The sequence below is a fragment of the Juglans microcarpa x Juglans regia genome, chromosome 1S (genome assembly GCF_004785595.1).
Source record: "Juglans microcarpa x Juglans regia isolate MS1-56 chromosome 1S, Jm3101_v1.0, whole genome shotgun sequence".
Classification (NCBI taxonomy): Eukaryota; Viridiplantae; Streptophyta; class Magnoliopsida; order Fagales; family Juglandaceae; genus Juglans; species Juglans microcarpa x Juglans regia.
In genome coordinates, this window is record NC_054595.1 from 13,391,433 (window position 1) to 13,405,498 (window position 14,066).

General features: G+C 40.6%; 2 protein-coding genes across 2 annotated transcripts in view; both read left to right on the plus strand.

The window, feature by feature from the left end:
* LOC121246187 (cell wall integrity protein scw1) overlaps positions 1 to 14,066 on the plus strand; it is a 22,927-nt gene continuing 8,861 nt past the window's right edge. The window contains exons 1-8 of the mRNA XM_041144238.1: positions 1 to 314; positions 443 to 622; positions 708 to 783; positions 1,592 to 1,721; positions 1,908 to 2,019; positions 10,792 to 10,883; positions 11,007 to 11,076; positions 11,184 to 11,266. Of these exons, the coding sequence (XP_041000172.1) occupies positions 168 to 314; positions 443 to 622; positions 708 to 783; positions 1,592 to 1,721; positions 1,908 to 2,019; positions 10,792 to 10,883; positions 11,007 to 11,076; positions 11,184 to 11,266 (890 nt within the window). The 5' untranslated portion in view covers positions 1 to 167. The remainder of the gene's footprint in view (positions 315 to 442; positions 623 to 707; positions 784 to 1,591; positions 1,722 to 1,907; positions 2,020 to 10,791; positions 10,884 to 11,006; positions 11,077 to 11,183; positions 11,267 to 14,066) is intronic.
* The window catches only part of LOC121246188, a 1,692-nt gene continuing 206 nt past the window's right edge, over positions 12,581 to 14,066 (plus strand). The window contains exon 1 of the mRNA XM_041144239.1: positions 12,581 to 14,030. Coding sequence (XP_041000173.1) covers positions 13,311 to 13,979 — 669 coding nt within the window. The 5' untranslated portion in view covers positions 12,581 to 13,310 and the 3' untranslated portion in view covers positions 13,980 to 14,030. The remainder of the gene's footprint in view (positions 14,031 to 14,066) is intronic.

Here is a 14,066-nt window from a genome sequence, read left to right on the forward strand (position 1 = left end):
TCGACTATCCATTCATTTCGTTGCATTTCACCTTGCTTTTCTTTTCCCCTATTTTCCATTTTTTTTCTCTGTTCCATTTCGTTCAAGAACTCTAAAAGAGTCTCAAGCCGAACTAGGGTTTTCGATATCTCATCTGCTTCGTTGTTAGTTCGCAAAGTAATCACCTGATGGCAGGAACTGGCATCCACCCATACCTCCAGCAGTGGGCACCAGCTGCCACTGCCCCTCCTGCTCCACCCCCTTCTGTCGCCGCCACCGTTCCTCTTCCTCCCCCTATCGTCATAGACAACCCCGCCCGCTCCGCCTCTGATGAGGTTCTCTCTCTCTCCAAAAGCTTTTGCTCCGTTAAATAATGGGAATAGGTCTTTTCTGGTATATGTAACTAAATATATACAGATCTAAGATTTATTCATTTTATTATTTTGTGGTTTTGGGATAATAGGTGCGTACAATATTCATCACGGGTCTTCCAGAGGATGTGAAAGAGAGAGAGCTACTGAATCTACTGAGATGGCTGCCTGGATACGAGGCTTCACAAGTGAACTTCAAAGGCGAGAAGCCCATGGGTTTCGCTCTCTTCTCTACTGCTCAGCTTGCTGTTGCCGCCAAAGATGCCCTTCAGGTTTCTTTAATTGTTTTATCCTGATTTCTAGCTCCTTTTTTCCTTTTCAGATTTCAATTAAATGTTTTTATCTTTGTCGGTTCAGGAAATGGTGTTTGATGTGGAGTCGAAGTCCGTGTTGCACACCGAGATGGCCAAGAAAAATCTTTTTATCAAAAGAGGTAGGATTGCGTTTTATTACCTTTTTCTGCTTTTTTATTTTGTGTTTGGAGGGATGAAATAAGAGAGATGTTCGAAATATTGCTTTATGCTAGGTTTGGATAAAAAAAACATTTAATCTAATCTCATCTCATCTAATCATTACAATTTTCTTAAATTTCTACACAAAATAGAATAAACAATCCAACTTTTTCAAATCTTAAAATAATAATAATATTAAAAAAATAATATTTTAATAATATTTTATTCAATTTTTATCCTATCTCATCTCAACTCACTATTCAAACCTACCCTTAATGTATCGTGCCGATGTTCAACTATTATCATTTTGGTTGTCAAATCATCTCTGGTAATATTGCAAATTTCCAATAACCTTTTTCTGGTAATAGAAATTAATATATTATCTGAGATGTCAAATCCCTCAAGAGATTCTATATTTGCTTATCCCTTGAGACCATTCTGTAACACTCACTCTCTCTCTCTCTCTCTCTCCCTCTCTCTCCCAAGTACCTGTGCAGTATTCTACAGGTTGTTGCTGATTAGGTGAGATAAATAAATTTTCAGCCTTGGTCCTAACCATTTTTGGGGACATGACCTTGTTTTTGTACAGTCTGGGTGGGAGTTTTGATTGAATCACTAGTATGTCCAGTTCTGTTGAAACAAAGTATAAATGAAAAAAAAGAATTAGTATAACTTTTGTGTGGAATGTATATCGTATACATCTTGGAAAGATTGTGCCTGTCTATACCTTAATGGTTTGGCTATTTTGATGTACTGTGTTGCAACTCACTAATCTCAACTTATATGCAGGAATAGTAGCGGATTCAAGCACCTATGATCAGAGTAAACGCTTGCGAACTGGTGGTGACTATACACACACTGGTTATACCAGTCCATCTCCCTTTCATCCTCCTCCAGCACACATTTGGGGACCACATGGGTAAGGAAATAAATATCTATTGCTGTTAATGATCTCCTCAATATTAGATATGAAAAGGATTAGAAGTATTAAGAAAGACGTAATTGTAAGCATTATTTCATCTTTTTATTAATTTTTGATAAGTAGCTACATATCAAGTTTTTTTTTATTACTCAGTCTCATTTTGGCTTTGCTCCTGTGGCCTAGGTTTATGGCGCCACCTCCTCCATATGATCCATATGGAGGCTACCCAGTTCCTCCAGTACCAATGCCTGCTCCCTCTCCCGTGCCAGCACCTAACAATTATGTACCTGTTCAGGTAATAGCTATGTGGCAGGTTTCTGTTGTTGCATCTCAATTTGAGCAGTTTATTTTGAAGTATTCTTTACCTTATTATTGTGCATATACTCTTCTAATGGACCACCTGTCTCAACTTGCCTTTCATATCTTAATTATACAATCATTTTGTGCAATGTTGATGAGTTGTTACTGAACAAATTCTCCTATTCGTATACTTCATGTGTACATGGGCTTCGCCTATTACTATTATGATGAATAAAATTTTTACTTATAAAAAAAAAATTCTCCTATTCTACCAAGAGTGATCTATGACTTGTATCTTTAATTCTGATTCACTTTTTATCTTGTTTCAATAGTCACTATGACTTGTATCTTCAATTCTGATGTACTTTTTAGGACTTGACTAAGGCTTCGTTTGGTAAGTAAACTCATCTCAACTTATCATTACAACTTTTTCAAATCCCAACATAAAATATAATACATAATTCAACTTTTTCAAATCTCAAAATAATAATAATATTAAAAAATAATATTTTAACAATATTTTATTATCTCAACTCAACTCAACTCAGTTCAACATCTAAACGCAGCCTAAGTCATAGACTCGTTGAATAGTTTTTTGATAAGTTAGACTCATTGAATAGTTCTAGCCCACTTGCTCATCCTCATCCTCTTCACTTGGTACATTTAAAACATGAAAGCGAAACTGAGTCAAATATTTAGTAAATAGTACACATCTTATAGTAAAAAGTTAGGTCTATTTTTGAAAACATCCTTAGAGAGAGTAAAATGTTCGCGCACATATCATCTACTTCCATAATAGCCAGCACGTGTTAACCCTTGTGTGCAAGGTTGTGCGGATCCTATGTCTGTTGGCCATAAGGGTTTTTGCTATCCTATTGGATGTAATTATCCTAGGTTGACCACACCTTCTCAAAGGTATTCAATGTGGCTTGTCCACACACCCATAGCTTTGCATTGGTACCAAGCATCAACATATGACCAAAATATAAACATATGCTATAGTTTTCATATCATAAGCTAAAACATTCATAACATAAGCATAAGCATAATCATAAATCTCATAACTTGCATATCATAATATTCACAGTCTTTACCATATTAGTATTACCAATAGCACATGCATCACTTCAAATCATTTGCAAAACTTTACTTGAAGAATGTATCATTCCATAGGTGCATAAAAAAGGGGCTTACGTGAATGGTCAATATCAATGCTGTAACTTAATAGTTTTCGAAAATATAACATTTTACAATACCTATTAAAGGCATGATTATGCTGCTTATCTCATTTTCTAGCTTGCACAATATCGACACTTCTATTGCAACCTAGGAAGCACATTTATAACCATCGCTATAAAAGTACTTTACTCATGCTAATGTCTTTGTATCTTTTATTCATGCTTTTGTAAGTAGAAATAGATCTATTTTTCTTTATCTGACACTTGTATTTTAAGAGAGAATAAATCTCGTTTATGGATGATCACATCATACCTTGTAGGTTAACTTGCTTCTAGTGTAGTATGTATTTGACTTGTTTTCATGCATCCTAATGTGCTAAGCCTTGCAACACTCACTTCCAACCATTCTACAATTGATAGGTCTCTAAAAGATTAGTCATTGATTTATGATGCAAAGGGCACATGTTGGAATTTCCAGCAAATCTACCCTTGGGTTCTTGGTGATGTTTAGGGACTTCTGGCCCCAAATTTGGGGTATAATTTCTGGAGTTTAATCCCCCATTAGTGCCTTATATTCTTTTAATTTTTCAGTCGAAATTGGAGGTGTCGCTGGACCAACTCCGATTCTGATTCGATCCAACTCCGACTTTATGCTCCAACTCTGACTTTGCTTCTGACTCTAAATCCGACTTTAATATTGTATATATGTTATAAAAATATGTATTTATCTGTATATTTATTATATATACTAGTACTTATCAAAAACAAAAAAATTATATATACTAGTATAGTTATATTTTTATATAACTAGAAGTTACATAGTTAAATTCAATAATATACTAGTATGAGCTAAAAAATAATGCACTTATAATATAATATAAAGGACAATACTAGGGTGCACACCAAATGTGCACCCCAAATATGCACACTAGTGCAAATGGGTTTTTTTCTTTTTTTTTTTTTTAAGCATTTTTTAAACATCCTTAACCATTAAGAAAAAAAAAAATACAAATTCATTAATAATCAATTCCTTAGCTATTAAGAAAAAACTAAAAAAGAAAAAAAAATTAAAATATATGAGTGTGCACATTTAGGAGTCATACTAGCATTTTCCTAATATAAATAGACTAATGATAGTTTAGTATATATAAACATCATATTATTATTACCATACATAATTAAGTATAGACATAAGTTAGACATTGGTATCTAAATAAGTCTGCTATAATAAATTAATAACACATACTAATTTACTAAAGTATAATGACATGTAATTAGGCACTAGAAAGTCTAGTATATAAGTTAGAAATATGTTAAGACATTAGTATAGTAAGATGTAATTAGACATTATAGTATAAGTCTTGTATAGAAATAAATTAGACACTACTATATAAATAACTATAAAGTTAATAACATATAATACTAATTTACTAGTAATAACATGTAATTAGATACTAGAAATAAGTCTAGTATAGAAATAAGTTATAAATAAGTTATAAATAAGTTAGACACTAGTATAATATGATAACATGTAATACTATAGTATAATAACATGCAATTAGACAATAAAGTTTCTTACTTATAAAAAAGAATACAAGTAGACACTAAAAATAATATGTAATACTATAGTATGATAACATGTAATTAGACACTATAGTATAAGTCTAGTATAGAAATAAGTTAGATATTAGTAGATAAGTAAATTAACAATGAATGATTTAGTTTTAGTTTTTCAATATTTTGGAAAAATTAAAATTTGAAATCCCACTATTTTTTTTTTTAAATGGGCTAAATATGAAACTAAAAAAAAAAGCTCAAAGCTAAAAGTCCAAATCCGACTCCGCTCGACAAGGTCGGAGTCGGAGTCGGATTTAGGAGAATCCGACTCCGACTAAGTCTGTACTCATCGCTACATTTATCCCTCAAATAGGGTTAGTAGCAAAATGGCATTCCTACTCATAGTAGGAATTGATTTCTCCCATGCTAAAATTTTCATTCACTTCTTACTCTTCTAAAACATCTATGTAAGCCTCGGTGCCGAAGGAGCAACTATCGACACAGAACAAAGACTGTTCGAGGTCAAACTAGAAGCCTGCCTATATGACCTGGATACATTCTTGACCCACTACATTGCCTGGCTTGGCCCAATTTTTTTTGTTTCTCCATCTTGCTAGGCCTGGGCCTGGTGAGGCAGCCCAAAGACTCAATCTTCCCCTCATTGCTAATTGTGCCTCAACCAACTTCTTGCGTACGAGCCCGTGACTTATGACCCAAACCCACAACCAAGCCCATCTCCATATCAATCCCCAGGAGAAGAATGTTGATCTTCTCTTTAATTTCGTCAAGCTCTTTCTTCATCACCTACAACAACTTTGTTTTCCCAACCTGACATGCCTCCCTCGGTGACTTCAACACCGCTCGTCTTAGCATGTGAATGAGGAAAGAGTTTGCATGCATGACACTATGTTCTAACTCACCGCTTGCCTCCATCACATCACTCCCTCGAGAACCTCTACTAGTTTCCGACGAAACTTGAATGGCTGGAAAAGACATTAGTCTCACCAATGGCCTCGCCTTGCAAGACCTTCCTGATACAGCCCTTGCAAACAGAGGCCTGAAGTAATATCGACCTCCAAGGTTGAGCATTTTCACTAGAACTGGCAGTCCCTTTTGTCAACAACAGGGGCTCGACCTTGGGGCTGGCTACTCGAAGTAGCATTTAATGTGATTGATCCTGCAGGGGACATGATCCCGGCTGTTCTTTTCCTCATTAATGAGCTGTGTTTGGGGGAAACCATTGGTTGCTTCTCCCCCTCCCTGAGCCTGTTTGGACCCTTCTCCCGTCACCTCCGTGGTTTGCCAGACCATTGATCATGGGCTTCAATTTTTTTTTTTTTTTGGGGGGGGGGGGGGGGGGGGGGGGGGGGGGGGCGGGCCCAACCCTTCTCCCATCACCTCCGTGGTTCTTACAGAATCCCAGACTCTGTGGCCTTGGAGGTTCCAGCATCAAGTAGTGGGGCCGTTGACCTTGAGAGCAACGTCAAGGAGGTGGCCCTATACTTCGGCATGTTTTCGTAGGGCGTGAGGCTCCCTCTTTGCCGCTTGGTCTGCGACGTCCTGGACTTCTTGGGCATGGCCTTGGCTCAGGTGCACCCCAATGCGTAGAGAATCTTGATGCCATGCTATGTGGCATGGCGTATGGTCCTGGAGTCTATCGAAGACAAATGCTTTGATTTGACTGCTTAGGAGTTCTTGTTCACCCACACGGACCGGTGTTGGATGGGAACATCTGCAGCTTCCGCTCCTGCACTATATTTCGACTCGCCCAACTTGAGGCTCGTCATTCCAACGCCAAGCTGTGGTTGAACAAGTTTTTCTTTGTATTGGGAGAGGAATAGTTCCTGCTCGGGGAAGTCATTGCCCAGGAGTTCCCTGTCTGATCTTATTGGGGAGTTCCCCATTGATAAGGACATATTCGACCTATTTGAGCTCGATGGGTTTGCATTCAACTGATGTACTCCTGGTTTTGGGAGCATGAAGGAGAGGTCAGGAATGGCGTCTTCTTGATCAAGATCACCTGATTTCTTGTCATGAGACCAGTCCCGATGTCTTGATCAAGGAGAACATCACCTAGTTTCTTATTGCGCCTGACTGGTCTCACGTGCTGGGTCATGACTTCCTGAAGGAGTGTCTGATGTTGCGTGGGGTGAAGTTGCCACCAAAGGGCTAGTCGGGGAGGGCCTATCAGGGAGGGCGGCAAAGAGGTATTGTTTGGAGGACGAGATAGTCTCTCCTAAGTTGGAGGAGCCTGCTGGCGATTCGAGGCAGTCTAGATCTTCTCCCGCAGAGGTGAAGCCTACCTTGCCATTTTTCTAGGACGTTACTGCTACCCCGTTAGTCGATCCCCGGGGGGGGGGGGGGGGCGCCAGCCTTGACTAGGACGACGAAGAGCTGGAGGCTGCATTCCTTGGGGCCCTGTGGCATTTGGATTTGTGTGCCCCTAGGGTGGCTGTCGTCGCCGAGCGCCTGGAGGTGTCTGGGCATACTTGTCCCACTTCAGGAGCTAGCAACAAGGAGGCTACATCGGCTCTAGTGGGTGCTTCTTATCGACCAAAGGGGACTATTCGGGACGGTGGCGATGATAACCCACGCCTCGAGCCCTCTGCTCCCAAGGGCCTCTCTTGCGAAAACCTCGTGTTGCTGAGTGAAGATGGATCCTTGGCTTCTTTGTCCTCGACTGGCCCTTTTGTCAAGTAGGATTCTTCCTCGGCCACAAATTTCTATGAAGTTTCCCGATCAACAGGCTCTACTGATGAAGGTCTTTTCTCATGGCCAGGTGATGACGCGCACTTCGGGCGCTTCCCATACCTTCGCCCTCGAGCTTCTTGGTAGGTAGGCGCCACAGAGCATGGATGTCACTTAGTTGTCTCGTCCTTCGGTAAGGGGTGCCGATTGGGCTAGGGTGAAGGCGATAAGGGAGATGGTCGACCAGCTTAGTAGCATCCCTTCCCTAGTGAGCTTCTTCTCCCCATTTCGTTCAGCACGCTTGTTTGCTTATGGATTTTGGCTGTCTAATTATTTTTACTTTGCTTGACAAGGGTTCAAATTCTTGGTGGTCTAGGTTGTGGATGGTCGGGCCAAGGTAGAGAATGAAGTTGAAGCCTTGCGCAGCTTGGGCGGGAGGGCGTACTGCAAGATGTTTAGGCTCAAGGCGGTATTGGAGCGTGCCGAGATGGCCTACGAGGAGATAAAGGCCAAAAACGGGCACGGCATATCATTAAGGGCCTTCATAAAGAGGGATCTGATCTTCGTGCTGGCAGGGAGGTGCTAAGGCAGGAGGTATCTCGCATGAGATATCTCGCCTCAAGGCCGCTGTTAGGGTTGCTACAGAAGAGAGGGGTCAGGAACATAAATGGGCACTCCGCTTGGGAGGAAGAGGCGAGGGAGGGTTAGCAGCGTTGTTTGGACTACGTTGCCATGCTGGTAGAAGCTGCAGATATCCATCGGGACTTAGATACTCGCTTTCAAGAACTCCAATCCAAGAAAGACGCATTGGCGGTATAGAACGCGACACTCTGGTGAGGTAAGGAGAAGGTTGAGGACCTATACATCGAGTTGTTCGCGTCCCATCTATAGCTCAAGGAAGAGTTGAGGTCCCGTGAGGAGCGGGTGAAGAAACTCGAGGCTGCCGACTGTGAGAAACTAGCCATGATAACATCCCAAATTGCGGCAGCCAAGCGTCTCCGTGACCAAGCCTGAAGCTGTGGGTACACTTGATGTCTGGAGGCAAACCCCCACGACGCTTCTGGTACCCTAGACTTGGCCTGGTTTGTGCCTACCAGGGAAGATCGCAACTCTCTCGATTCTCTGGGGTGTGACTTGATGCCCAACGTCTTTCCGGACCTCGCTTCCCACCTTTGATTGTATAGAGCAAATAGAGCAATGTTTGTTCTTTCCTTTTTTGTTTTTTATACCGCCCAATACTCGACGCAGTCCTTGCCCCGCAATTCTTGCACATAGCACTCCCTTGCCATTACTTGCTTGCTGTACACTACTTCTATTGCCCTCCTTTGTTGGGAACTTCATCTTTAGGTGGTACATCGAGATTGGCTGCCTAATTATGGCGTTGTAAGAGGAGTGAGCCTTGACCACGAGAAAGGTTGCCATGAGTCTTCGGTTCGATGACCCTTCTCTTCGTGGTAGGTGCAATATGTGTGAGCACTTTGGTCACGGGTCGCTGCCCTCACGTGGGTGTCCTTCTCCTTTTTTCGTTTTTCCCCTTCTTTGTTTTGGTCTCCTTCCAATTGGTCTTTGTGCTAGTGCTCTGCTTGGATCCACTCACGGCCCGCTCTGCACTTGTGTTGCTCGGGGCGATCAAGGCTTGGAGGGGTATCTTCGGCGTTGACAATGTCGTTAGCCCAATCCATGAAATCCTGTGGGGTCGCCGGGGTCCTTAGCGCGATTATATTAATAAGAATAGGCGTAGCCCAAGTACATGGGGTATACAAGAGTTAGCTATTATTATCAAATTTTATTGTTCTTCCTATAACAAAAATATTAGTTTTTATGGTTCTGATTGTTGTATATGGGTTAAGCACACTTATACGACTGAACTATCAAGTTTTTTACACTTAACGCCACCAATTACCAAAAGCGACATGTTGCACCCTCAACTATCATTGATTGTTAAATATTACTCTTCATTTAGATCCATCAGCTAAGATTGTACTACATCTCGTTTGGATAGTGAGATGAGAATTTTTGGTTTTAGATGAAAGTTTAAAATATTATTTTTTAATATTATTATTGTTTTGGGATTTGAAAAATTGAATTGGGATTTGAAAAAGTTGAATTGCTTATTATTTTTATGTGGGAATTTGAAAAAGTTGTAATGATGAGATTAGAATTTTGTGTCTCATCCCACTTGCCAAACATAACTTACTCTTCACCATCTTAATGGTCAAATTTGGATGGAGTTTTATTTGTCAATTCCTAGTAGTAGTTTGAAGGTACAATATGTCGGTTTTGGTAATTTGTGGTGAAAAGTGCAAAACACTTGGTAGTTTCTCTATTAGCTAGTAGACAAACCACAGTTGCTAGTTTATCTCATAGGTGGTGTTGTATGGGTTTTAAAAGTTTTCTAGAGGCTTGGAAGAACACAAACATGAGATATACGCTTCCTATTGTGTGCGTGTGTGTGTGTGAGAGAGAGAGAGAGTAAACAGCCTTGAAAATATTTAGTTAACAGATGAGATCTTTTATGTTACCACTCATTTTTAGCTGCAACACATAGCTTTTTTTTTTTTTTTTTTGTAGCAAAGCCGTTTCATTATTTAGCAAAACGGAAATACATGAGGATGTGGGTTCCCCAACAATCATTATAAAATGTACCTTATTTGTCATTTGTTCATTACTTTTCTTCTCTTTCTTTCTTTCTTTCTTTCTTTTTTTCTTTCTTTTTTTACTTTTCTGTCATTGATATTTTAAAGTGATGGGTCAAGTCAGTTTGCAACTTGCAACTTTGCCCTCCAAATTTCCTATATAGCATGTGTGTTTATTGTAGTTACACTGACTTTGTGAAGAAATTAATTTAGTGAAAGAAAACTTTTTTACCTTAAGTTCCAAACCTTTTTCAAATAGATTGTTGATGAGAAAAACTGAAGGAAGAAAGGAATCCATTTTCATGTGAGTTATAATGCGAGGAAAATAGCAAATGGTTCGATCCACATTGATGATAGCATTTGTCAATAGCTTCTCTATTTATTATACATGCATTGTCTGGTAATATACATTTTTTTTTTTTTTTATATCATACTTGCCTTTTAAATAGAAAATATGAAGATCCCATTTAATTGTAATGTCATGCTCATAAGGTTATAGCTATATTTATTCTAATTTAGTATATTACAGGAGCTTTGTAATTTGTATATCTATGTCCATGAATATTATGTGTATGGAATAAAAACATTTATATGTGGGTTGTCTGTTTGGGTGCTTGTTATTTAATTGTGATCAGACCTGGGTGTTTCTGTTGAGTGTGTTGTCGGAGGCTTAGGCTTTCTAATTTCATTTTCTTATTTTTACCACAGAATGTAAAAGATAACCCTCCATGCAATACCCTTTTCATTGGTAATTTGGGAGAGAACATAAATGAGGAAGAACTGCGGGGCCTTTTTAGCGTGTATGTAATGTTCCACTTATCACTGCCAACTCTGTTAGCTGTTGAAAAATTTATAAATCACTTTTTAGATGCCAACATGATTATTGGAATCATCTCAATTACTCCACAAATTTGGTCATGCAGACAACCTGGCTTTAAGCAAATGAAGATCTTGAGACAGGAAAGGCACACTGTTTGCTTTATTGAGTTTGAAGTAAGTAATTCAAATACAATGTGTTACTTAGGTTATTTTTTAAAATTTGTTAGATATTTCTAACGTCTGAAGGTTGCATCATATTGGTTTCTGCATTATTGGTGCAGGACATAAATAGTGCCACCAATGTACACCATAGTTTGCAGGGTGCTGTTATCCCCAGTTCTGGTTCAGTTGGCATGCGGATACAATATCCTTATAACGTTCTGTCATTGCATAAGTATTATTTCTTAATGAATTTAACGTTTTTCTTGCATTATGAATCTATTTTATTGAGAAAAAGCTCTGTAAGGGTGTGCATAGATAATTCTTTTTATTAGACACAGAAGCTAAAGTTTGTGGTTGCAAAGGTCCAAAAATACCCTGAAAGAAGTAGAAAGGAATCCAGTAGTTGCCTTGATCTAATCAAAGAGAAATTGAAGAAACTACTAAGTGAAAACAATTGCTTTTGCCTCTTGATCTTACTCTATATTATGCATGTGGGTTTGTTGAGGTTGGAGTCAATGTGGTCAGCTCATATGAGTTGATATTGTAGAGTTTATGTTGTTGAAGTGCTTAATATGGGTTATAAAATTTGATTAGCCTACTCGTTCAACACCCCCCCCCCCCCCCCCCCCCCCCCCCCCCCCCCCCCCCCCCCCCAAGCAAAAGGAATTGACTTTCCTATCACTAGTTGGGGTCCAGCTTGGGTACTGTGGCAAAAATAACAGGATTTTTCTTGTTACCCAAACTGACACCGTGTAGTATTACGGCACTCGTATAAGAGAGAGAGGGAATGGGCACTTTTAGTAAGGTCCACGGACATTTCAGCCCTCAATCAATGCTTTACTGAACTCACCACCACCCCTTTTTCTCCTAACTCCGCACCTTTACTTCCTCCATTCCTCACTCCTCTTCAAACTCTACCACCACTTATCTTCCTTTCTCAACTAGTCCTTCTATACAGGTAGGCGTTTTTGGGCTATTAAAATGAAAGAGATTTTTGGGATTTTTTCCTGAGTTTTTTTTTTTTTTTTTTTCTCTCCTTTTGGTTTTAAAATGTTATGGGTTTTAGTCTGTGTTTGTTTAGTCAGAAACAGAAATGGAGTTTGTAAATGACGTGTTTCACACCACCGACTACTCGTATGACCTGCAACAGATGAGGGGGCGGTGCTGGATGTCCAGAGGAGTTCCGATGCCTAAGTTAGAGAGACATAACCTCAATATAAGTATATAAGTAATAATCATGCATTATCTGTTACCTTTAGGTGTTATTTATAAAAGTGTTGAGGACATGAATAACCAATAATTATCCCTTAATAAGTGGACGAGGTAACCACCTTGATCTAGCGGCGTTATCACATCACACAATTGGTTCCATGGGTTCCTTGGGCTGTGAGTCCCCCAGTCTTGTGCTCATAGGCTGAACCTGTCCTCTAGCCATGGGCTTATTACCATGGGACCTAAACATCATTTCCAGTTACCTCGCTAATTTTCTTTCTGCCAGCACATAGGAAATTAATTTTCTTGGGCCCAATTTCTTGTTATTTTCTCGCATTCTCTTTCATGGCTAGCCGCGGCTCCTCACGTAGTCCTAACCAACCTTTGACCTAGACTCCTGCAAGGGCTTCCTTCCAATCTGTCATCGTGCCTTCCGAGGATCGAGCCCCTCCATTCTTTGAAGGATTCACTTGGCGTTCCACTCTCACAGAGTGGGACTTGACGAAGTTGAGGTCCACCTATCTCATCCTGGATTCTGTGGAGCTCTCCTTCCGAGAGGGAGGATGCGTCGATAAGGAAGGGTACGTGGGATTTGTTGCTTTACCGATTTGTGCCCTAGCGTATGGTTTGCGATTCCCCTTCATTCGCCCAGTTCGTGATGTTTTGGATTTTCTAGGGTTGGCCCTCACCCAACTTCATTCACACGCATGGCATGTTCTACGATGCTCGTGTGTGGTTTTGTGCATGACCTTGGAGCCTTTGGGGGAGATGTACCCAGACTTGACCGCCAAAGAATTCTTATCTTTTTACTCCATGAAGGGATTGCTAGGTAACATCTGTAGTTTCTATGTTCGTTCACAACGCCTGGCAATGTTTGAGCCCTGCCACTCTAATGCCAAACAATGGCAAAGAAAATTTTTCTTTGTCTGGTGGAGGTTGGGAATTTCCCGCCTCTAAAATTCCCCTTCGAGATTTCCTCATTCGTGCGAATTAAGGCAAAATCCATGATGACAAAAGTCTCTTGCTGGAGCTAAATGACAAAGAATGCTCCTGCGTTGATATCATCCTCAATTGGGCTAGAGAGAATGATGGCGGCTTGGGAGGCCAAGCAACTTTTGACCGTTGCCAACATTGACAGGTTCCTTGTGGTGCCCAACCGGGCCCATGTTTGGGGGCGTAAACTTAAGGCTGTGGCGCCTCTTGCAACGAGGTGTGCTTCTCAGTCTGCTGACCCTCCCCAAAAGCACCCCAATTGTAGTGAAGACGGTGAGAGTGAGACTACAGACTCCAGTGTGGAGCCAAAGGTGGAATTAGCAAGGGTTGTGGTTTTTGATTCTACTGTTGCTGTTGGGAGTGAGACGCCCAGAGGCTATCCTGTGAGGGTGTCGCCACCAACATCGCTAGGTCTTGGCGACCTCAATGGGCTCATGGGGCAAGCCCTCGTTGACTTAGCGACGACCTTTGATTTCGACTTGCCCCCTAAGAGGTACTGTTCAACAGGTACTTCACCTTTTGAGTTTCCTTCCCTTCCCTCCTCGACTTTGACTCTCAGTGGCGGCGAGATATCTAAAGATATCTATTACACCTTTTCCATGGGTGTGTCCGGGATTGTCACACTTGCAGCTACTGAAACCTGTGGGGGGCAAGATTCCACGCTGAGTTCCCCCTTCCTGCGATCATCTCGAGGGGTGAAACCCCACTAAGGGATCAAGAGAGGGTCTCTATTCCCTCCCCTTCTCCTTTTTCCTTCAACGGTGATGGGGACTCCATGACTCCCCGGGAGGGGGATG